Raw genomic sequence first — 26,702 nt, forward strand, 5'->3', positions numbered from 1 at the left:
AGGATAAGATTCATTTGGGACACGATCTGATAGTAACTAGGCAACAGTATAAGGAAAAAATCATTCCCCAATTTTAGTACTTATTTTATGAATAAAAATAATTAATATAACTTTGTTCAAATTTATGTCATCCATATTTTTAATGCCTTAGAGGGATAGGAAAATTATTTATTCTCAAATCCATTTGAGATTATAATTATAATTCACTATCTCTATAACAGAAATGGGGGAGGTAGAAATAGATTAAAAATAACTGGCTTTAAAAGTCTAGAATTGTAACCGGGGGGGAAATAAAGCAGGCAACCTGTCATCCAAGTTATCGCCACAAATTTTATTACATGGTAGACAAAATATAGACATGATATAATGTTAAATAAGCTAGAATTGATTTAAATCTGTAATAGAGTTTGGAGGTCATTGCGATTTGTTTAGATTCTTGATATTACTGACAGCATATTAGAAATGGCCAAGCTGATACAAAATACTACATTCAGCAAAAACTCATTACTCATATGAAAATGTTAAATCTCTGTAATCCCCTTCTTTCACAGATCTTCTTGAGGCAAACAAACAACAAATATACTGTTTCACTCATGAAATATTTTCCCCACGTATCCTTAGAACATTTAAAGAACGCTTTCCTTCTGTTTTCTTTAATAACATTTTTATCATCATGTGGTTTCTCAACATCAACCATATCAAAATCATCTTGAGTATTGGGCAACTGAGAATTTGGAAGAAAAAAAACGTATTAGTCAATTGTTCACTAAAGTCTCAATTACAGAAATTTTTTTTCCTTATAATAGAAAAAAGATGATCTGGGATTTTGTGATTCATTGAGTTCAGGATATAAACAAGTGATTTCTTCCAAAGTTTTTATTCCAATGCAGTTTAAGATATACATAACCATTTCCAGGCTATTTTTTGAAGGATAAAAAAGTGAATGAAATTCACTTTTTGTATGACTTGTAGAAGTACTTTTCAAAAATCTCTTAACCTGATGAGACTTCTATAAAAGGATTTTGAGACTTGACTAACATTCAAGAATGTTGGAGTTTGTTGACTTCAGTACATTGAAAATACTAAGTTAATTCTGTGACATGAGGCCTTTGGGAAACTGGCTAAAATTGTAGAAAATAGAGAGAGAAGCTGAAATATTTTGAAAATATAAAAAGAGAATTAATCACCTCCAAATATATTTTCCAAGAACAGTAATGTATAGTTTTTACGTATTTGAAAATAGGACTGTTACCCTTATACTCATCTATTTTGTTGATTATAAAATGTGACCATAGACTGTAAAGTTGCTTGTAATCTTCACAGTGTAGCTAACCTCCCTATAGAAAACCACTAGGAAACAAATTACAGGTTAGATGCCAGCAGTCTTCTAATAAAACAGCTCCTTAGTTTAATAATAGCAGCTCTAAACTGATGTTACTGCACAAAATACAAAAGATGCAGAGCTCAGGTGTGAAACTTCTAATTCACAAGAAACTGGGGGAGTCTTCATTTGACTCTTTATTATCTTTAATGAGAAGATGAAACTTGTCACTGATGAATGTTAAGATCGCATCAAGTATCTCCCAAAGAGTTATAGATAGAAATAATTTCAAAGTACTTGGTATTCACATAGATTAGAATCTTGCTCAAACACTTCAGTGCTACTCTCTGAGGAATTATGAAAATTGTTGAGAATTTTGAAGTCAACTTGCTCCTATAAAGCACCTACTCTGCTCAGCTTTACAGAAACATCATTTTGAGAAACCTCGTGAGTGGGGATACATAGAAGTAATATATAGGGAATTTAGGAGAGAAAAAGAACCTAACAGAATCAGACACAACGTTTTATAGTGTAGACAATAGATGTGATGGGAATGCCACTATGGGAAATATCGCTGTGGGAGACTTTCAAGGAATAAGTGCAGCATATACATTCTGGGAGATGTGGGGTGAGATTAGGGAGAGAAACAAATCGGTGGGTAATCCTGGCAGGGGAATGCCAGAAGGAATAGCAGAGGAGACAGGACTAAGCAATACAGCTAATGGAACAGGAGATGGTAGGGCTGGCTAGGAGAGAGGAGGTCCAGCACGGGATGAACCTTTCTGCTTTAATCTATAAATTATGTCTGAGACGCACCTATGGCATAAAAATTAAGAGCTTAAGCTCTGAGACTCTCTACCTGACACTGCCACTTACCAGCTGTTTAACTCTGGGCAAGTACTTTAATTTTCTATCCCTCAATTTCCTTATCTGTGTAATAGGGCTAATCATAATTTGTATCAATACAAGTGAAGTGCTTGCAAGCTCTTTTTATTGTATCAAGACTGACATTCTTAGGGAGAGGATTTTTATCTTATTTTATTTTATTTTGTTTTATTTTATTTTATTTTATTTTATTTATACTAAATATGTTTCCCTGGCAGCGATGGTCAAGGTAGATGAAAAAGGTATGACTCTAGGCAGGTGAATTTAGTGGTAACCCAATGTTTTCCCCTTAACTTCCATGATCCATTATAATTGAAACTGAAATATTGGTCTCAGAATTTTCATATTTAGTATCAAAAATGATCTTTTATGTTTGCATCAGACTCCTGTTTCCAAGTTCTCTGAAACCAGTAGCCAAATAAAAGATTTCATGACAAGTGGTCAGATTTAAAACCTGGATCTTGGGCAGCCAGGGTGGCTCAGCGGCTTAGCGCTGCCTTGTAGCCCAGGGCATGATCCTGGAGACCCTGGATCGAGTCCCACGTCTGGCTCTCTGTATATGCCTGCTTCTCCCTCTGCCTGTGTCTCTGCCTCTCTCTCTCTGTCTTTATGAATAAATAAATAAAATCTTTTAAAAAATAAATAAATAAATAAATAAATAAATAAATAAATAAATAAAACCTGGATCTTCTAGATCCTTGCTACAATAGTGCTGACAGTTCACTTGACCTCCATATTTTCTGATAAAGTTCTGTATCTGTATTTGAGTGAAATTAATGACTTTGAGGAACATTATGGAAATCCACCAAGATGGAAAATTTCTTTGGATCCTCATACTATGCATGATAAAAAGGGAGTTTTATTACTACATTTAACCTTTAGCACATCTTTCTTGAAAATATAGATTCAAATGTAAAATCTAGCATTTGCAGACATTGTACTAATTTGTTACAGTCACCCTTTTTAACCCATAAGGCTTTGAGTTCATAAAAGGGACATGAATTACAATATGAGATCTAATATTTCCGTCATTAGCACACATAATTTCTTTCCAGATCTTTTGTACTTATGAGGAAAAACTCTGTGCACAGTGCAGATTCAATTGCTAAAAATCTCAATGAGAAGCAAGAAATAAAGATGTAAAAAGTAGATATGTCATATATGTTTATTTCAGGTAAATATCATTTTCCCTTCATCTGAAATGAGTTTATCTTTTAAACTTGAGTGATTTGGCAGAACAAATAGATTCTTTTCTTTGAAACAATCTAAGTTATTTATGCTACATATTCTACCTAATAGAGGTATTGGGAACTGGTAACAGTTGCAAATAGATATGATAGAGAAGAGATAAATGATGTTCAGTTTCCGATTTTAGCTTGTTACTAGACTACAAAATCAGAGTTACTTATTTTTCATGTACTGCCATCATTGTTACGTTGATCTAATCTTTGTCCAATAAAGACATGATCAAGAACTATTGCAAAGCCCACCAACTTTGTAGCATCCATCAATCTACTGACATTTTTCCACTTAGAAGCCCTTAAAAGCAGACTATGACTAATGGTTTTTATAATTTCTTAAATTTATAGAAATTTCTCCTTTCTGCTTTGCCTTAGGAATAGTTCAGAAGTGTCTGGTCTAACGTAATTCAGCCGAGGGTACCACACCACTATGGGAGAAATTGTACCACAACTGCCAGAGCAGCTACAGTAACTGCATAAACCCTGACTTTAGCTTGTTGATTGTCCTTTAAGGAGAAATCAGGTCCAAAAGAACGTAATCTAAACAAGCGATTGCAGGGCTCTAGAAAAAGAAATGCTTAATTCCTTTGTAATTAAGGAATTACAAAGGAATTACAAAGGAATTCCTGAATTCCTTTGTAATTCAGTTCTTTTTACAAGCTCAACATAAACAAGGCTGTAAAAAATGGAGAGATCTCTATGTGTAATAGTAAGACTTTTGTAGAAGCATGTTGGAAAATGAAGTTCTTATTAATAAAATACAAATGATTTAGCTGCCACAGCTGGAAATCTCTAACTGCAGCACATTTTTTTGTAATTGCTCTAATCTTGTGTGTTCTCTTGCTCTTTTTGCAGGCAGACCAGTAATGATTGTGGTGGAATATATGGAGAATGGATCCCTAGACTCCTTTTTGCGGGTGAGGTGTTCTTTTCTGATAGCATTTAAATAAGCTATTCTGAGTTCTAGATTTAAATCATTTATCGTAAATTAATTTTTGCATAATGTTATTCATGGATTTTTCCATGAAGAATAGCAGCGTTTTCTCTAGGGTGCATTTCTCTGATACTGTGATACATTAGTGTGTTACTAACGGGAGGAGTATATACACATAATAATATAATTGATTTCTCCTATAAATTCACATGCCATATAAATATATATATATTTCAAATGATGTTATAAAGAGATTAAGTGAAACTCAGTTGCTTTGCACAAACATTCGTTTTGCTTTATCACATTTAACTATTCAGCATGATATTTAATGCATAATCTATAATACTGAAACCCTTAAATTGATATATATTTACTAATAATGACTCAAGTTCATATCAGAAAACTGGTATTAGCCCTCTTAAGTTCATTTGCCTGACTTTCAGAAGACAAAAGGAATCATGCAAAACTCTAGCAGAGATCTGTTTCAGAACAAAACTTTTTAAAGTACTCTTTTTAAAATGACTTATCCTAGTGCTCGCTTTGGCTGCACATATACTAAGGTGACTTATCCTTGAGGGAATGGTGTGTACAGAAATCATTTGTCTTATATAGTAGTAGAGAATAACAGAGCTGAGAAGGCACCATGAAGTTATATTTCAAATGTATTTATAATGTCTTTAATATTTAAAAAGCCATAATGTGCTACAAAAATATTCATTGATAAAAAAATACCCATAAATATAAAAAATAATCACTACAGTAAATATTTTTCATCCCCAGGAGAGGTTACATATTTGAGTGTCACTGTATTCTTATTTATCTGTATACAAAGACATGGCCATTTTTCTTATAGCATGACTGGACTCTTGCTCTTTGGAATGTGTTACACTATTTTTTATCTTTTCATATGATAAAAACAGTCTCGAGCATTCTTTCTTCACTTTATTTTTTTGCTTTACATCACTTGGTTGGGTTCTGCATCTCATTTTTCTCTTTTGATATCATTTTCATTTATTTTTCTTGAGTTCATGCCCTCTTCTTCCAACTTCTCTATTAGCGGTGATAATATATTTACCCTGCGACTGGACTTGATGTCCAGATTCAATGCCAGAAGCTGAATTCAGCAAAATCATCAAGTTATTACAGAGCAATATGCCTTGTACAATGCAGACTCTCAAACAAGTATGCTCTTTAAGGCAAAATGAAATTCATAGGTGTTTGGGGACATGAACTCTTTGTTGTTTGTTTTATTTTTCTATAGCCATTCTCAGAATGTTTATAGCTTATATTCATTTCTCCTGTAAATGTGCTAAATTATTTTAGAATAATTTATCAGGACCACCTATGGTACTTTGAAATGCATGTATAGTTAGGCCCTTCCATTATGTTTATTCCAAAGCTCATTTCTATCAGACACGTACCAAAATGACTTATCCTTTAATGATGCTTAAGATAAGTTTTGGGAGTTTTTTTGTATCAACTTTATCCTAGAGCTGAACATAATGGCAAATAATGTAGCACATTCTCAATCTAAATTGCTGCTGAAAATTGGATCAAATGACTACCACAGCAAATTAGGAGAGAATTGTTAGCTTCAGATATACTTCTTATCCTGCTGAATCCTGAATTAATTAAATACATTACAAAGAAATGCTAATATATCTAAAATATTTATTTTTAAAAAATAAATAAAATAAAATATTTATTTATAAACACCCTACTACATGTTTAAAAGTGGTATATTTCATGATTTAAATTTTTTAAATTCATATTTTTCAGCTCTTATGAATTATGTAGGTAAGACACCATACAATCTGGGAAAGAGTAGACATTCAGTTGATGGTCACGAACATTACCACTGCTATGAGAATCTTAATATATGTTATTCATCTTGGCTCTGTCACTTCCCAGCTGTGTGACCCTGTGACTTGGGCAAGTGACTGCCTTCTCTGTGCCTGTTTATTTAACTATAAAATGGGAATGTAAAAAAAATAAAAATAAAAAATAAAATAAAATGGGAATGTAGACAGCATCTACTTCATACAAGTGTCATAAGGATTCATCTGGTCAATTATTGTAAAGCTTACAGAATAATACATGACATAGTGTAAGTGGTAGAATAAAGATTCAAACTCGGGTCTCTGACTCAAAAAGTCACGTTCTCATACACTTTTTTTAAATGAAATTACTTATTACTTCTTTTTATAAGTCCACTGCCATCTCCCCATGTGAACTTGTGTCCCGTCTGCACGTAGAATTTCTATTAAAATAAGAATCACATGCACGGGGAAAAAAAGCCACAGGGCCAAATACTCCCTTCTTACCCTTTTTTAAATATTCTTAACTTTCTTTGTAATCATATCTCTTTTATCCCAGAAGCTCAAAGTGCTATATAAACTTTATGTCAATAGCAGATACTCAACTCCCCATGGCAAGTGGAAATAAAATTTATAAAGATATATATCCCACAGATTCCCAAAAACGAAGTCATTTTTCAAACTACTGCTTTAGAATTTGATAATCACAGCTTCTGTGAGCACAGAAAGAGGAAGTGGCTAAGTGCATTGCATTGTAGGGAAGCTATCCATGGCTCATTAATAGCATTCTGTGCTTACTAGAAGAAGAAAAGATTTCCCTTTGGTCTCCCACATATTTGAAAATCACTTCAGTTTACTGTTTTATGTGAAAGAGTGGTAGCAAAACTAAGTACAAAATTACAGTCTAGTGCTAGTGGTGGTGGCTGGCTGGCTGTGATATTGCACTGGATTAATAAATCTTACACTGTTCAGGATCTTTATGGACATTCCTCCGGATAATATATTAGTAAGAGGAGGTGTGGTTAAGTACTTGTGTTTGTTTGTGTGTAAATGTGCGTGTGTGAGCACATGCAGAAGGGGTGTAGGTAGGTATGTAACTATATGTGTGTTTTTATTTTTTTAAGATTTTATTTATTTATTCATGAGAGACACAGGCAGAGGAAGAAGCAGGCTCCATGCAGAGAGCCCAATGTGGTACTTAATCCCAGGACCCCAAAGGCTCAACCACTGAGCCACCAAGGTACCCTATGTGTGTTTTTAATTTTAAAATTAAATGCAGCCTGGGCAGCCCCGATGGCTCAGCTTGGTGCCACCTTTGACCTGGGGTATGATCCTGGAGACCCAGGATCGAGTCCCACGTCGGGCTCCCTGCATGGAGCCTGCTTCTCCCTCTGCCTACGTCTCTGCCTCTGTGTGTGTGTGTGTGTGTGTGTGTGTGTCTGTCATGAATAAATAAATAAAATCTCAAAAGAAATGAAATGCAACCTTACTTAGCAAGCAGACCATCAGCCCTGCTGCCAGAATGTATGACCTCACTGATGTGCAAATATTCCTAACTTTTCCAAAAAAATACACTAGTGCAAATTAAGTGTAATCTTGACCATCATCCCTGCATGGTCTCTCTCAAACTATGCGTATGGATTTCATAGTTTTTGTGACACATACTTACCTAACAACTGCTTGCCCCTAAATCTTTGGTCTTCCATTTTTATAACATTAAGTAACAATTCAAATAAAAATGGTTATAAAATACTTAAAAGCTTTGAGATACCATATTCCAACCACAAAAACTCATCCCTAGGCAGCCTGGGTGGCTCAGTGGTTTAGCGCTGCCTTCATCCCAGGACTTCAGGATCGCCTGGAGACCTGGAATCAAGTCCCATGTCGGGCTTCCTGCATGGAGCCTGCTTCTCCCTCTGCCTGTGTCTCTGCCTCTGTGTGTGTGTCCCTCTCTAATGAATAAATAAATAAAATCTTTAAAAAAAATTCATTCCTATTTTATGACATTTGTTGAATGGATTTGTTTATCAAATCACACAATTCAGTTATACAAAAATATAATACCACTGGTTTCAGTAAGGTGTTATATTGTGTGTTCATGTGACAGCCTCTTGCAGCCACCTCACACTCTTTGATATGAGAGAAAAGATACAGATAATACTGTTTGCAAAACACAGTCACATTAGCAAGCAAGGAGTGTCATCTATATACAACAAAATAGATGGGGCAGGGGAATTAATAAAAACAAAAGCAAATAAGATCAGATTAAGTCAGGAAACCATAATTCAAAATATAATCTGGAAAAGATGCTTAGTAGTAAGAAGAATGTGTGGAAGGTGGTGCTACCAACTGATCTAAAGATACAGAGTAGAAATAAAATGGGCTGGTCACTGGCAGATGATGAGTTTCATTTGGGTTGTATTCCATTTGAGATGTCTATGGAACATGCAGTGAAAATGTCCAGACAGCAATTAGAAATACAAATCTAAAGATTGGGAGAAAAATATTGACTAAAGTCAAGATCTTATAGTCGGTAGCATAAAAAGTGGTTATGAAACCCAGACCATGATATTTTTTTCTATGAAGAACTTTTAGAGAAAAGCAAGGAGTTGAACAAGGTTGCAACTCTATGGTATGCCAACTAAGGAAGCAGCAGGGTGGAGTCTCCAAAGGTAACTAAGAATAAGTGGTCAAAGAGCAACAAGAAGGGAGATAAGAATCCTGCATGCCAGCCAGGAGCAAATAGGCAACTATATCAAAAATAGAGAAGTTTGAGAAAACAAAGACTGAAATGCATCTGTGGGACTTACTACTTATGAGGTCCTCAGTGACTCAACAAGAGCATATTTAATGGGTTGGTCTCCAGCAGAAGTCAGAATGCAAAATGAGAATGAAAAATAAGTAGGAATTGGTAATGGAGATGGAGACCTTTTTTAAAAAATATTTATTTAGTAAAAATTAGGGTAGATAGCAAGGCAAGAGAAAAATCAGATACAAGTAGACAAAAAGAAAAATGAAGGATATTTTTTAATAGAAAGGAATTTAGACAATTTATACACTGGGAGAGAGGAAATTGAAGAGAGTACATTGGTAAGACAAACTGTCTCAGGAGATGGGAAGGTTCAAAATCAAGGACCCAGGTGGAGGGTTGACTGTGTATAGTCAATAGCAGCCTCCACACCGTCCTTGTTTCATGGGAGGACTGTTTCATCCCAGGACTGTGTGTTGTGGATCTAGAGAGACCGACGGGAGGCACTGGATTGAAGGAAGTGATACCTGGTGTTGTTGCCTTTCTGTGTGAAGTAGGAGGAGAGTTTATTTGGAAGTTTGAGAACAAGCCTTCATTAAAGGTGAATGTTTAGAATAACTTCTGAAGTTAAAAAAAAAAATATGTAGCCAATCACTGATCAGACCGAAGAAGGAAGGGGAAGGGAGGACCATCAAGAGCAGGTTCTGCACCAGGAACAGTTTTTCTCTGGGTCCCAGCAAGGGCAACCAGTTAAAAATTGTTTACCAAGGTGTCTCATGATAATGCGACCCGCATGGCCAGAAGTGGGTCCTGAGCACTATTGGCCCAGTAATTGAAACTGGATACATGTATCTTCCTCTTCTCCTGCCAGACCATATCTTTTGTGTTAGAGAAGGTAACATAGTTTACTGATGCTGACATCCAGCTGATTCTGGAGGGGATGGATGTGTTTCGGCAATGGCATGCATGTTTCCGTGACTTTCTGCAAGGATGCTCGACAGTGCATCCCCCAGTGCAAGACTGGAGATAATAGAGGCTAGCGTGTGTGTAGAACAGGTGCAACAGAAACACACCGGTATTAAAAGGAAATCAGGATAGTGGAAAAAGATCTCTTGGCTAAGCAGCTGGTGAATCCAGGCTAGATAAAGAAGGAAATAAAAAGGCTTGAAAGACTAGAGGTAAATAGAGATATCATCTGCTGGGAGCTGTTACGGTGTAGAGGAGGAAGTAGGAGGTATAGCTGTACGATGAGGGTGAGAGAGCTGAAGGAGTGTGCCCGAAGTAGGATATTGGCAGTGGCTTATTAGAGCCAGATCATACCAGCATGTGAGAGATGATTATTAAATGGTCAGGAATTGAGGGAGCTGGTTGTTAAACTGTTAGTAACTTGAAGTTGGCCATAATGGAAATATTTACACCACAGACATGGGCAAACAGCACAGCTCAGGGCTTGCTTGTTTTTTCTCCAGAGGGCCAGTTTACCAACACAGTGTATTGATACTTATGATTTCTGAAGTGAGGCAGGCTTAGGGGTGATGGTTTCCAGGTGTGGACCTATAAGCCAGTGGCTAGAGCAAAAAATGAGGATGAATGTGTTTAATTAACTACTGTAGATGGCATTTACACATGCGTTCTCTGAGTCAGGCATTATCCCAATCCCATGCACCAGGTGCTTACACCAACATTATGAGGTAGGTGTTAATATTGTCCCCGTTTATCAATGAGGAAAATGAGGCAAAGCATAATAGGTAACTTGCCCAATGTGAAACAGCTGAAAAATCATTCACTTATTTTATTTTTTTTTTGCACAAATATGTATTCACTGACTATAGTGGCCCAGGTACTGTTCTGGAACCTAGAATACAGAAGTGAACAAAACAGAAATAAAAAAACCTAGTGGCAAGAGAAATAAAGATTTAAGCAAAATATACAGTACATCAGACAGGGAGAAAAAATAAGAGAGTGGAAGTGAGATTAGGTTTCAGTATTAAATTGAATGAACAGGTGAGCTCTTACTGGAAAGTGACATATGAGTAAAGATGGAAGAAGGTGAGGGAGCAAGCCAAGTGGCAATCTGGAGGGAAATAGTCCGGAGTAAGAACAGCAGGGGCCAAAGGCCTGAGGTCGGAACATTTTATGCCCAAAGAACTACAAATTAGATCTTTATTTTTATGACCAAATGCCTGTTTTGCCTAGGACAGTGCTAATCCATGCCTAGTACCTCTTCATAATTGTTAATATTGACCCTTTTACCCTGCAGTTGGGTTAATAAAATAGGTGGTCACCCTATGGTTATGGCTAACATAGCGTATGTAAGGGGAAAGGTGGTAGAAGATGAAGTTAGAGGTGATGGAGGCAGAAAGGGACTCAAAGGTTGAAGAGAAATGATTCTCAACCTTGGTTACACATTATAATGATTTAATTTAGAGAGCTCTTAACAATCCCAAATTCCAGCCTGCATCCCAGGTGAATTAACTCACAATCTCTTGGTGAGACAGCTGCATTAATATTTGTTCAAAGTTCCCCCATGAGTGTAATATGCAACCAAGTTGTAAAAACAGTGAATTGGGGCATTGTAGGACGCTGTAATGTGTCTGCATTTTCTCTGGATAAGACATGAAGCTATTGTAGGGTTTGGAGTAGAGAGAACATAATCTGACTGTGTTTTTACAACATCACTCCGGTTGCTAGATTCAGAGACTATAGTGAAGTATAGATAGACGGAGGGAAATTTGGAAGCTTTTGCAATAAAAATCCAGGTAAGGAGATGACAGTGTCTTGGATGAGGATTGTTGTAGTTGAGTTGATGGAAAATACTAGAGTCTATGGTGTATTCTGAACACAGAGCTGATGGAATTTGTTGTTAGATTGGATAAAGTGTACGGGCAAAAGGAAAGATTCAAGGACATCTCTTATCCATAAAATAAGGTCAATAATAGGCAATAACTACTTCCTACAGTTATTGTGATTTTGTTATGGTGTTAAATGCCTAATAGACCTACACTCCTAGAACATGTGTCTGGGCACTTATTAAAGTCTCCATAATGTTATCTATTATTATAATGTATTTCAGAAGATGTCACTAAGAGTTTTAAAGTTGTTTTTCTGTTACTTCCCTGTCTGTTTTTCTCTAAAGGCTAAAAATAGTTTTAATTTTCACCATTTAAAAAAAATCTAGATATATGTCAAGAATATGAGTATTTAAATAATACATATCAGTGCATATCAGCATTCCAAAAGCAATGTGAGTCATTTGAAGACTTTCCTTGAACAAATGCAAAGCAAATATTAATTTAAAAAATTAAAGGGATCTTTTAAATATTTATGTAGTCAAATTATAAATCTACTAAAGATGGCATTTTACCTTATGCTTTTTATATATTAATAATGAGAGCTGTATTTTATTAGCCCACTTTTCTTGTAAATTGTGTTGTGTAGAATTATATTTGTGCTGGGGTATGAGAGCAAAATTAATCTACATTGCATTCATTTGATATTCAACAGTGAAAAAAATGAAGTCACATTTCCCTACCAATACCCTTTTTTTAAAACTGTAAAAGTTATAGCTGGATTAATCCCCTTAGTTGCTTTTTTCAGAAAAAAAATACAAAACTTCATGTAGACGAATGTTATTATTTATCCTGCATGTGCCAGCTTAATGCCATACCATTCTAAAAATAATGTGACAGTAAGCATCAAAATATATGAAAGCAGGGTGTACTTGGAACCAAACATATGGCTGGCTGAACTTCTTATTTTTAAATTAGAAGTTAGAGCATCAACTTCCAAAAGCCTGAATTTATCTCTTTAAACATCATAGTACTGTAAATATGTTGTGTCATTTGTAGTACCTGGTACCATGAAATTGTACTATAATTTTCCTTACTAATTCTTCTTTTGCCTACAAGTGTTTATGCTGATTGTTTAAACTGAGGTGTAATTCATAATTACAGTGATGTATAGAGATGTTCCATGCACTTTCCTGAATTCCTCTGTGGTCAATCTCACATCCCCATTTGGACCATATAAAAAATTTTAGAGAACTTAAATATTAGACTCAAAATCTTGTAGTTCCCAACCATGCCTGCAAATCAGAATTGCCCTTCTACATTTTATAAAGTGTATTTGCAGACTCAAGCAGATATATTTTTCAAAAACTTCTTTGAGTAATTTTAATGCTCATTATTACTTTTGAGTAATAGCAATGCTTCATCAAGATTTTAGCATTCTGTGACACCCTTCCCCAGATGTCAAACAAACAAACAAAAAATTTAAAGTTTCTTGGTTTTACTTAAATGATGCACACAGTGGCTAGTATAGATTGCATTCACATAAACCTAACGAAAGGAAAGGGAAAGGAAAGGAAAGGAAAGGAAAGGAAAGGAAAGGAAAGGAAAGGAAAGGAAAGGAAAGGGAAAGGAAGGAAAGGAAAGGAAAGGGGGAAGGGAAGGGAAGGGAAGGGAAGGGAAGGGAAGGGAAGGGAAGGGAAGGGAAGGGAAGGGAAGGGAAGGGAAGGAAGGAAGAAAGAAGAAAGAAAGAAATCAAATTCAGTTGTAAGCTTTGTAAACTAAAGCTATATTATATTCACATTAACTTTAAGTTCTTAAAATGTAATTCCAAAATCGAACTACCATGTTTCACAAATCTATATCTACTTTTCTTCCTAGATTTTTTAGGCATGTTAGAAATGACATTTTTAGTTTCCTTGTGATTGAAATTTCTGTTATTGGTGGCCTCTCCCTTTCTATAACTAAAAATATAGCTCTGCCTAATTTAAGTGCAAATACACAATAACTACAAAAAATAAAAGCCTCTAAGGATTTAGTAAATATTCAACAGGAAATTACAATGAGATTTTCAATGGAGAAGGCCATAAGAGCCAAGACTTTGGTAAAAATGAGATACTGACTCTTCTTTGTTTGGTGGTTATTTTAAAACAAAAATGACTTCGTCTTTCCAAATCTATAAATAATCTTAGCCACTTTTTTTTTCAAATTCAGGAGCATTTTTCAAAGTCACAGCATGGTCGTCTTTCTGATTTTGAAACATAAAAACTGAATGTTAACTTTAAACTTAAGTTATAGAAGTAACCCTCCAAGGTCTGTTTTCTGCAAAGTCACTTATAAATCGATTGTTGAAAACTCAAATGCATTTTCCCATAAATATTTCTTTTAAAGATAGTGCTTAAGTCCTAGGCAGATCCATAAAGCCTCTTTAACTCAGACCACAGCTAAAGGATGTAACTTCCAATAAGGAAGAGGGTCAGGAGTTTCTCTCAAAAACCAAAAAAGAGAGTTTTCCTCCCTTCTACAAGACTTGCCTTGGGCAACATTTTTTAAAGACCATTCTTCTGTGGCATCTGTCCCTGTCTTCATGTCCTCTTCCTAGGTCCTCAGATATTCAACTTTAATGGTTTTAAATCCCTTGTGGTGGCACATACTCCCCATCTCCTCTTATCCATGGGCTAGGTCTCTTCTACATCACAGAATCACCCATAACGGTCCCTACCTCCCTCCCAACACTGTCCCCTAATCTAAGTTCTCATTCTCTTATCACACAGGCCTTGGCTGGATATAAGATGAAACTAACTCATTCTATCATCTGTGATCCACAAATACTATTTTAATTCTTCCAGGGGACTCTGCATCTTTTACATGGACTTATAAACCCAAATAGATTTTTTTATTTTATTCTGGAAATAACACAAAATAAGATTGACTCTCTTAGCAAAATGTTAAGCGTACAAAATAGTATTATTGACTGTACAGTGTTGTACAGCAGATCCATAGAGTGTATTCATCTTGCTTAAATGAAACTTTATGCTTGTTGATTAGTAGCTCTCTACATCCCCCTGCTCCAGCCCCTGGCAACGCTGAAGTTGGATGACTAGAGGCTTAACAAAGTCCATTGTTTACATACCTCAGTCTTTTGTAAACCACTTTGTGGGGTACATTTTTTGCATTGCCATTTGATACCAGCATTTTAGAAGTAATCATTTTACAAGGCCTTGGCTAACCCTTCTCTTTGTGTCATTCTGTTCTGAAAGGCTGGTGCCATCCCTTATAACTTGTGGTTAGTGAACCAAAACTGTCTTTTGACATTCATATGAATCAAACTTTCATTACCTCATTTTAGGGCATAAATTGTCATTATTCAATAGTGTTTATTATACCAGATTTGTGAGGAATCTTTGAAGTTGATTTATTTACTGAAGGTAACCGAGACACTGCATAGTGAATTGGATTCTCTGTAAATGTTTGCTAAATGATGACATGCAATTTTTATTAATTCTACTCTATAATAGCCTATCATCTACCAGCTATAATACTGTTTATCACTCATACTTATTTCAGAAAACTGAATCACTATAATTATTTGCTGTATGCAAAGGACTATAATGCACTTTCAACAACAGAATTTTAGGACAATGATTTATATTGTTTCCACAGACCTTTGATAGTTTATAAGGCTATTCTGTTGATGGGCTCAACATCACTATTCTTCAGTGAATACCTACAAAGAAATAAAGTAGGAATCTGTATAACACATTTAGCCCCCTTTTCCTCATTCTTTAGTGAAATGTAAGAGTCTGATGGTCATAATCCGTCAAACCAGAGTCTTATCCTCAGAAGTAAAGGTGGTTTGCAAGTGTTGCTAATACTTCTATTTACACATGATTTTCTCAGAGAATCTCTTATAGTAATTCTAACTTTCCATGAAAAATAATTTAAGAAAATATCCTACTACTGACTAGAAGCCTCTTCATTCCATTAAGAGAAGAATAAATAAATTTAGTTCAGTTCAGTCCAGTGAATATCTATGGACTATCTATGCCAGGCATGGTGCCAGGCCCTGAAATTTCAAAGATGACCAAGACAGTTGCCCTAGATGAGAGTATGTTCAAGCCAGTGGGAGAGAAAGACATATACACATATGGTTTTAGCCAGTGTTGGTGTAGACAGGATGCTTTGAGGGCAATAAAGAAAGGGAACTTGGTCCAACTTTATTCCTTCACTCTCCTACCAGTCCCAACCTCCTTCCAACCTGTGATAGGTACTGCGAGCTAGGCCTTGAAAATAGATCTCCAGTGTGATTCAAGCCACCAGTTTCTTTTTTCTGTGTTATCCTAATAGCTTCCAAATTAATCTGTCTGCTGAATCTTCCTATGCAAGTCAGAGTATATTAGCCCTCAATTAAAATGCTCCTCTAACTTGTCATTACTTTTAGAATAGATTTCAGACTATTTGTGTACCTGATTCAGCCTATGCCTACCTCTCCAGTATCCCTCTTACTCAACAAGTTCCAGCCTCACTGGCTTTTAGTCATTAAGCATGCCAAACTCATTCTTGACTTAAGACATTTGTACCTGCTAGGAACTATTCACAGCCTCTATCATATCCCCTTTTTTTTTCATATTACTCCAGTTTATTTATTTTCTAGTTCTTTATTACTGAAAAGTATCTCATTTATTTCTTAACCTATTGATGTTCTGTCTCTGTGCCCCCAATACAATGTTGGTGCAACTGGAACAGGCACCTTTCTCATTTGCTTCCCACTCTGACTCCAGCAATTAGAGCAACAAGTGACCCATAGTGGATGCTCCTTGAGTATGATTTGGAAGAATGAACTTGGAGATTCAGCCAGAACCTCCTAGAGGACATAGTGCTTCTCATGAAAAATTCAGGTGACCAAAGACTAGAAGGGCAGTCCTGGAAGAGGGAACCGTATAAGCACAGCATATCAGACATGAAATAACATGTTGTAGGAGTGAATTGAAGACACACAACAAAACGAATCCAAATAAGTTACATGAAACTAGAGATAGAAGCAAGGGTCATGTTTTTGTATTGAATACTACACTTTACTCTCCACTGAAGGTCATCAGTCTTAAGGAAAGGGGTGACATTCTGAGGTTTGTGTCTTCATAGAATTTGAATATATATGTATATATATATTTGTGTGTGTGTATGTGTATTTTTTTTTAATAGAAGATAATGACTTCCAGACAGCAGAGCACTCAAATCCTACATTTGTCCTCAGTGCAGGCTAAGGACTTGAGCTTAAGATACTGGATTGAACTCTGAAAGGCTTAAAGTATTCCTGCACAATCTATGAGGCAAGGCCTTGAAAAACATCATCAGGAGCTTGCATTACTTGCATCACGAAGACAGTGTGAGATGCCAACAACTGCTCAGATCTGTTGGATGTTTTGCTCCAAGGTTCCAGAGAAAGTCTAGGGGCGCTCTGCAATTTTCCTCAGAAGTAGCAGGCATTAGTGTGTCTAGCTTTCAGAAACCACTTTCCTGTGGGACTTACCCTCTCTGGCATGTAGAGGTTAAGCTCCATGTTTCTCAGCAATCAGGCTGAGAGAGCAAGGAGAAAGAAGGATGAAGACAAACTGAATTCTAGCTACTAAGCTCGGAGATGCAGTGTGTAAATATGCCACATTCGCTCTCTTTCATTTGAATCTGCCTTACTGGGGAAAAAAAAAAAAACATGTGTCATAAAAAAATTCATAGTTTCTTTTTTATTAATCTCTAGCAAGAAGCCCAAAGATATTAAATCTCAGCGCTCTCACATTTCTCTCCTCCCCTCATAAACAATTCAATTCAGTTTGAATTAATATTTATTGAGTGCTGACACAAGGCATGGCAGTGTAGTGGATGCTGTGATAGAACCGCTACATTAAAGGGAGAAAAACCTGTGTCCTATCTTAAGAAAAGAAAACAGCCTTTTTTATATAAGACGATGAGAATAATACAGCAACTAGTGCACTACAAGATGGTATGAAAGGTTGTTGAACTCAGTCACCATTTATTAACCATCCACTATATTCAAGAAAAACAGAATGTCCTAACCCACACTGGAGGAGGCTATGTTGACAAGGACTAGAAAAAGGAGTATAGATTTTTGTGTGAAGAATAGAGTCGCATCATTTGTAGAGAAAGAGATTTGTGCTGTACCTCAGGTGGGAATAAATGGGACTGTTCCACTCAGCGACATAGATAAATAGATTCTCATTTGTTGGGTTATCTGGAGTGTTCCTGTTTGTTTGTTTTTGGCTTATTGGTCCCAGAACTCCTTTAGACCTTGCTTTTTTAAGCCAAATTATGCTTCCCAAACTAGGCCAGACTGGGTCATTATGGCAAAATTGGAGTCAGCTCTTTTCTAGACAACTCCGATTAAAAAGGATACTGGCTCTGGAATTAGACTACCTGGATTCAAATCCTGACTGCACCATGTAGTAGGTTATTAAATATCTTTGTCCTTCAGTTTGACCATCTATAAGATGGAGATAATAACTACACTTATATCACAGAGTTGTTACAACTATTGACTAAGATGGTAATACAAAGCTTATAACTGTAACCGGTTTGTAGTGTTTAAGGAATGTTAGCATTTTCCCTCCCTAAAATAATATGGCAACAATAGCAATGAGTTCCTAAAAGTGTATAAAACTATGTTTGAAGCCTCTTTTTCATCAAGCGCACATTTTATAAATGAGAGAGAGAGAGAGAGAGAGAGAGAGAGAGAGAGAGATTGTCACAGATAGGGCACCCAGGGAAGCAGATTCTAAAAGGAGATACACGCAAAGAAACTTCACTGAGAAGAAGCATTAGGATCATCATCTTTAGCCCTATGAGTTTTAGAGTTATGGCAACTGATAATCCTTAACTGAGTCCCGCTCTGGCGAATGGGCTTGGCTAGAGAAAGTCCATCATACCCAAGATCATGGCACCTTTGCAGAAGCATCTTACAGCCAATGATTGATTGATGTAGGAGTAAAAAGAACCCAGCCCCTTTTCCACAATTTGAACCAACTCTGAAAAGTTTTTCCAGGTCCAGAACATTCCATGGGATATAGTAAGGCCTTTGTTGTGAATGCACTGCACTTTAAGTTCTCCTACTACTCGATCTTTCTTTTTTCTATCACCTCACAGATGTCGATCCTAAGAGTATGTAATCAGGGATCAAAATTTAGCAAAATTAAGAAGTTTTACTGCTTCATCAAATATGTTCCCATTCTTATACAAAACTGTCTTCTTTTTGTTTTGTTCATGTGGCATAGAAGAATATGAGGATAGAGGATGCACGTACAGTTTGTGCTACTACCTTGATCCTTGATTTGTGTTAAGGTCTCTGCAACTTTACCCATCAGAGTTTTGTACCATTGTTACAAATATCAATGTAGTGAAAAAGGCAGATATATATCTTAGTGGTATTATGAAAATAGTTTTGACCTCATGGACCCCTGAAAATATCTTGGCCATGGGCATTAGAAATAAATACTCTGCATTATATAGTCCCGTGACAGAACATGGAGAAAGTGGTTTATCTTCTTTCCAAACACCAAAATCTCATTTTTAATGAGGCCAATTATTCTTCTTGGAACTGTGACTACTATGATGCTGAAAGAAAGCATTTAATTTAAGTCTTTCCAAATGTTGATGATAAGAATAGATAAAATAATTTTGAAATAATTTGCATGAAATGAAAGAGGAGGGAACACTCCCAAACACATTTACAAGATCAGTATTACCTTGGATAACAAAGCCAGACAGAGATGCTGAGGAAAAAAAAAAAAAAAAGAAGTATGTGAGATATCACCTCACACCTGGTGGCAACACGGAGAAAGAATTCTCTTACACTATTGGTGGAAATGCAAACCGGTGCAGCTACTATGGAAAACAATGTGGAGTTTCCTCAGAAAGTTAAAAATAGAATTACTCTATGATCCAACAATCATACTACCAGGTATTTACCCAAAAAATTTAAAAAAAAACCACTAATTCAAAGGGATACATGCACCCCAATGTTTGCAGCTACATTATCTACAATAGCCAATTTATGGAAGCAACCTAAGTGTCCACTGATTGATGAATGGATAAAGAACATATGGTATATATACACAGCAGAATATTACTTAGCCATAAAAAGAGTGAAATCTTGCCATTGGCAACAATGTAGATGGACCTGAAGAGTAATAATGCTACATGAAGTAAGTCAGTCAGAGAAAGACCATTACCATATGATTTCACTTGCATGTGGACTTTAAGAAACAAATGAGCAAAGCAAGGTGGGGAATGAGAAAGAAAGATGGAGTGAACCAAGAAATAGACCCTTAACTATAGAGAACAAACTGATGGTTACCAGAGGGGAGGTGGATAGGGGATGGGTGAGATAGGAGATGGGGATTAAAGAGTGCACTTGGCTGTGATGAGCCCCGGGTCTTACATGGAAGTGTTGAATCAGTATATTGTGCACTTCAAACTAATATTACACTGTATGTTAACTAAATGGAATTTAAATTAAAACTTAAAAAAAAAAACAGAGCAAAACACAAGAGCATGGCAGCTCAAAGGGTACATGTGCTCATTTATTCATTTATTCATTCATTCCATTGATACTTGTTGAGCACCTGCTATGCACCAGGCATTGCTCAAGGCATTAGAGATGAGAAGTGGACAAGATTAATAGATCTCAGCCCTTGCAGTGCTTACATTCTAGAAGAAATAACAATAAAAAAATAAAAATAAAATACAAAGAATGGCATTTTTCAGTACTTGATACAAAATTCTTCTTGCTATTAATGAATTGTAGTGCAGGAGTGGTGAGCTATGTGGGTATTAGCATAACTTTTTTTCTGAAAAGCAGTTGGGCAACCAACATTAAGAATTTTAATAATGTTTATGTCTTTCATGTATACATTCTTCTGGAATTTATCCTTATTCAAGGATGAGTATATGTGGATGTTTACTGAAGTTTTATCAACAATAAAAAATTAAAAATAAATAAAACTTATAATACAGGAATAAGGTACATTTATATATTAGAAACTATATTATCTTTATAAACAGTATTTTATAGTCTTTAATAATACATGTTATTAGTCTTTAATAATACATATTATTATAATATACTATTAACAATATGAGATTAATTTTAATAACAGAAAAAATTAGACTACCAAATGATGGGTCTTACATATGAATGAATTTTATCTGTTCTTTATAGTTTTCTATTGTATTTCAGAATGTTTACTATGGGTTCACATTACATTCATAATCATAAAAGTATGTTTTATTGTTGTTTGTTATTTGTATTTGCTTTTATTTTGTTTTGTTTTGGTTTTGTTTGGTATGTGAGCTCAGTTTGAAGCAAGAGCAGCTGATGTGTTCAGCAGTCAAGTCCTGTTTTGGGAGACTTCAATGCCTAAGCTCAGGTTAATAATTAGAATAAAATATACAGATAATAGATGCCCCACACCCTATGAAGCTGAATCTGAGGTAATCAATTAACAAATACTTGGTGACCACTCAGAAGTCATCATACCTGCATTCTAAACCCGACTCTCTCATTTACTTATCTTGGATGAATTGCATAACTATACTGGGACTCAGTCTCTGTTAAATTGGAAAAGAGGAGATATTACTCAATTAATGGCTCCTTTGCTTTTTAAAGTCAGAGACCTATTTAAGAATTTGATAAAAATTATGAATCTACTGCGTATAAACCTGCACCAGCATAAAAAAAGAATAAAATAATTACATTTAGTAAAAGAAGAGCAAGATTTATATACTGGAAACTACAAAGTGTAGTTTGAAGTGATGCCATACCAGTTTCTGAACCAGTATCCAGCTTAAGAAATTGGCAGCTTCCACCTTTTATGTCTTGGAACACTTATTCTTAGAACCTATGTACCATGCTGTGAGAAAGCACAACTTATCCCACAGAGAAGTCCACTTGAAGAGCTAAGGGCTCCCAGCTACAGTCTCATTTGAGCTTCCTGTCAATGGCCAGCCCAAACTTAATATATTTACGAATGAGCCATCTTGCAAACTGGATCCAGGCCCAGCTGAGCTGTCCCCGTTGATGACACTTGAACACACATGAACTATCAGAGCCAACCCCTAACCAAGTTGCACACTTGTGACCCAAATAGATGATTGTTACTATTTTAAGTTGCTAAATTTGGGGGATAATTTGTTACACAGCAAGAGATAACTAGAGCCCTTAATAAATGTTGGTTTAAATATATTGAGCTAAATAAAAGATTTACCTTAACCCCAAAAGGTTTCAAGTAAAACATTTGTATTGGCTTTAGGCATATTTGGGTTTTGACAAATTTTGGACTTTCCTGAACTTGGATATGGATGGTTATCTGAAAACCATTCTTTTGGCAAAGGAAAGTTTCACCTGTTGGTGAAAAATTAAACCCTTTGTTTGTGACAATTAGATAGCCTATATTGGGTTTATGAGAAAAGGGATCAAGAAACAAGTTTAGCAACCATTTTCTACACATTTTCTTTCATTAATAATATTAATTGTACAAACATTTCAAGAAAATATATGTGGAAAGTGACTTTTGCTATATTTAATCGGTTTTTGCTGAGGATATGAAAATGCTGTTTCAAAACACAGATGGCTCCCTCACAGCATTTTATCTTGTCAGAAAGAAGAAGCACAATTCTTGCCAAATAGAAGTATTGTTTCCTCAGTCTGCCTTTTCCGTTTGTGGCTTTCTAGGATTCTAATTTGACTCCCCCATACAATAGAAATACGTAGTCTAGAAATTGAGGAGTCACTGGCTTACTCAGTCTTGTGAAATATATGGGATAAAATCCATCTTTTTCCTCCTTTACAAAAAAAAGTCTGTAAATTTCATCAGCAACATTACAAATAGTCACTCAGATGAGTGAATATTAAGCCTACTGGTTGTCTTAAGCAAAAAGCAGACTGGTCAGAATTACCAGGAATAGCTTTAAACCAGACTAACCAGAGCCAGTCAGAATACTGATTGAAAACCTGTTTTCACTAGAGTTTGTTTATTTCCTTTTTATCCTCCTGACCTGGTAATAGCACTGAAAACCTACTATGCTGATTACTTCTGCTTGTAACAGAAGTTGTGGGGTAGCTCATCAGACTCTTGCTCTATTTGTCTTAAATTATCTCCAATAACAATGCTTTGTGATGAACATAAATGCAAAAATCTTCAACAAAATACTAGCTAGCTGAATTCAACAGCACATTAAAAGGATCATACAATGTCATCAGGTGGGATGCAAGGATTATTCAACAAAATAAATGATAAAAATCATGATCATATCAATAGATGCAGAAAAAACATATGACAAAATTCAATGTCTATTTATGATAAGAACTCTCAACAAAGTGTGTAGAGAGGGAACATACCTCAATATTATAAAAACCATATATGAGAAAACCACAGTGTACATGATACATAATGGTAAACAAGTAAAAAAATAAGACCAAGATGTCCATTCTTGCACTCTCATTCAACATAGCATTCAAAGTCCTAGCTAGAGCAGTTAGTCAAAAGAGAGAGAGAGAAAAAAGAGAGAAAAGGCACCCAAACAAAATAAGTAAAACTGTTTCTATTTACACATAACATGATATTATATATGGAAAACTCTAAAGAGTCCACCAAAAATCTGTTAGAAATAAATAAATTCAGTAAAGTTGCAGGATACAAAATCAATATACAAAAATCAGTTGCATTTCTATACACTAACAACAAACTGTCAGAAAGGAAAATGAAGGAAACAACCCCATTTACAATTTTATTGAAGAGTGATAAAACACTTCAATAATAATCCTAAAAATTGTATGGGACCATAAAAGACCCAAAATAGCCAAAGCAATCTTGAGAAAAAGAACAAAGCTAGAAGATAACATTTCCTAATTTCAAACTACATTACAAAGCTATAGTAATAAAAATAGTATGGTACCGGCATAAAAACAGACACATAGATCAATGGAACAGAATTGGGAGCCCATAAATAAACCCATAGGTATATGACAAAAAAAGCCAAGAATATACAATGGTAAATAATAGTCTTTTCAACAAATGCTACTGGGAACACTGGATAGCCACATTCAAAAGAATGAAACCCCCTATTTTTTACCATACACAAAAGTTAACTCAAAATGGACTAAATACTTGAACATAAGACCTGAAACCAAAAACTCCTAGAAGAAAACATAGAGGGTAAGCTCCTTGACTTTAGTCTTGGCAATATTTATTGAATTCACACTTAACGCAACGACAACAAAAGTAAAATAAACAAATGGGACTACATCAAACTAAAAAGCTTCTATGTAGCAATAAAAGCCATCAATAAAATGAAAAGTTAATCTATGGAATGGGAGAGAGCATTTGTCAATCATATATTTAGTAAGGGGTTAATGTCCAAAGTATACAAGGAACTCATACAAATCAATAGTAAAAATAATAATAATAATAATAAATTAATATATTTTTTTTTCAAAGAAGACATACAAATGGCCACCAGGTAGATGAAAAGATGGTTAACATCACTAATTATCAAGGAAATGCAACTCAAAACCACAATGAGATATTACCTCACACCTGTAATGTAAGGATGGCTATTATCAAGAAGTAAGAATAAAAACACTGGCAAGGATATGAAGAAAGAGGAGTACTTGTATACTGTTGGCAATAATATAGATTGGTGCAGTAAATATGAAAACAGTATGCAGGATTCTCAAGAAATTAGAAATTGAACTATCACATGATCCAGCGATCCCACTTTTGGTATATATCCAAAAGAAATTAAACCATTATCTCAAAGAGATATCTGTACTCCCGTGTTCATTGCAGCATTATTTACAACAGCCAGGATACGAAAATAACCTAAGTGTCTGTTGATGAATGAGTGAATAAAGAAAACTGGGAAAATATATAATGGAATATTAATTAACCTTTAAATAAAAGGAAATTCTGCCATTTACCACAACATGGATAAACCTGGAGGACATTATACTAAGCGAAATAAGTCAGACAAAGACAGATACTGCATGGTATCACTTATATGTGAAAACTGAAAAAAAAGTAGGTAGAACTCAGAAACAGAGAGTACAAAAGAGGTTTCTAAGCGTCGGGGAAGTAGGAGAAGAGAGGGGTTTGTAAAAGGATGCATACATTCTAAGATGAATAAGTGGGAACTATCATTGGTATCACTGCATTTAAAATTGATATTTAATCAATTCAATTCAATTTAATTTTTGTAGATATACGAAATGGGTATTTTTTGTTTTGTTCTGTCTCATTTTGTTTCACAATGGTGGAAGTTAGTACCTTCTAAAACACGACCAACATACACCCGGAACCAAGTGGAATACTGTGCTGGTTCATTCTGAGATTATACTCTCTTCCTTCCCACAATGCCCCCCTCTTTTATCTTGTTTATGTTTTTGTAGACAGTGTAGAGTCTTTCTATAAGTATCGTTGGTTTATATAAATTTTGGATAGAGCATTTTCTAACATACAGAACAAAATACACTCAGAAACAAGAGGATCACCCTCTAGGACCCCTCAGGTAGATTATATTCTCCACTACCACTTCCTCACCACCATGATCCTGTTTTTTTTTTTTTCTCTCTCTTTTTTTTTTTTTTTTTTTGTTTCTGGTTTTTTATTTCTACTACTTTATTTTACAATTTGTTTTTCACTTTAGTGGTCATTTTGTCTTATTTTGCTCTGTTCTTTTATTTTCTGGTCTCTGACCTCTTTGGAATCATCTAGGGTGTATGATTGTGGTTGGTATTTTTGACTCAGCTCGCTCATACAGCCACTCTGCGCTGGACAAAATGACTAGAAGGAAGAATTCACCACAAAAGAAAGAACCAGAAGCGGTACTCTCTGCCACAGTTACAGAATTTGGATTTAAATACGATGTCAGAAATTCAATTCAGAAGTATAATTATAAAGCTACTGGGGGCTCTGGAAAAAAGCATAAAGTACTCTAGAGACGTTGTTACTACAGAATTGAAATCTAATCAGGCCAAGATTAAAAACAGATTAACTGAGTTGCAATCCAAACTGGATGGTCTAACTGCAAGAGTTAATGAGGTGGAAGAGAGAGTGAGTGACATAGAAGACAAGTTGATGGAAAGGAAGGAAGCTGAGGAAAACAAACAATGCAGAGCCCACGAGGAAAGGCTTAGGGAAATAAATGGTAGCTTGAGAAGGAAGAGCATATGTTTTATTGGAATTCCAGAAGAGGCTGAGAGACATAGGACCACAAAGTATATTTGAACAAATCATAGCTGAGAACTTCCCTAATCTGGGGAAGAAAATAGGCATTCAGATCCAGGAGATAGAGAGGTACCACCCCCCCCAATAAATAAAAACCATTCAACACCTCGACATTTAATAGTGAAACTTGCAAATTTCAAAGATAAAGAGAAAATCTGTAAAGCAGCGAGAGACAAGAGATTCTTAACTTATAAGGAAAGAAATATCAGAATAACAGCACACCTCTCCACAGAGACCTGGCAGGCCAGAAAGGGCTAGCAGGATATATTCAGGGTATAAATGAGAAGAACATGCAGCCAAGAATACTTTATCTAGGTTCTCATTCAGAATAGGAGAGAGAAGGAGCTTCCAGCATAGGAAGAAACTGAGAGAATATGTGATCACCAAACTGGCTCTGTAAGAAATATTAAGGGGGACACTAAAAGAAAAAGGACGCCCAAAGAAACAATCCAGAAAAACAAGGACTGAATAGGTAATACGATGACTCTAAATTCATATTTTTCAAACGTGAATGGGCTAAATGATCCCATGAAAAGACACAGGTTATCGGACTGGATAAAAAAGCAAGACCCATGTATTTGCTGTCTACAAGAGACTTATTTTAGACCTAAGGACACCTCTAGACTGAAAATGAAGGGAAGGAGAACAATTTACCATTCAAATTGTCCTCAAAAG

The 26,702-nt window shown here is 35.5% G+C and overlaps 1 protein-coding gene across 1 annotated transcript in view; it reads left to right on the forward strand.

Moving 5' to 3' along the window:
* The window catches only part of EPHA6 (EPH receptor A6), an 870,413-nt gene that overhangs the window by 728,613 nt on the left and 115,098 nt on the right, over window positions 1-26,702 (forward strand). The window contains 1 exon segment of the mRNA XM_072721173.1: window positions 4,303-4,364. Within this exon segment, the coding sequence (XP_072577274.1) occupies window positions 4,303-4,364 (62 nt within the window).

Source organism: Vulpes vulpes, chromosome 1, assembly GCF_048418805.1.
Source record: "Vulpes vulpes isolate BD-2025 chromosome 1, VulVul3, whole genome shotgun sequence".
NCBI classification, from domain to species: Eukaryota; Metazoa; Chordata; class Mammalia; order Carnivora; family Canidae; genus Vulpes; species Vulpes vulpes.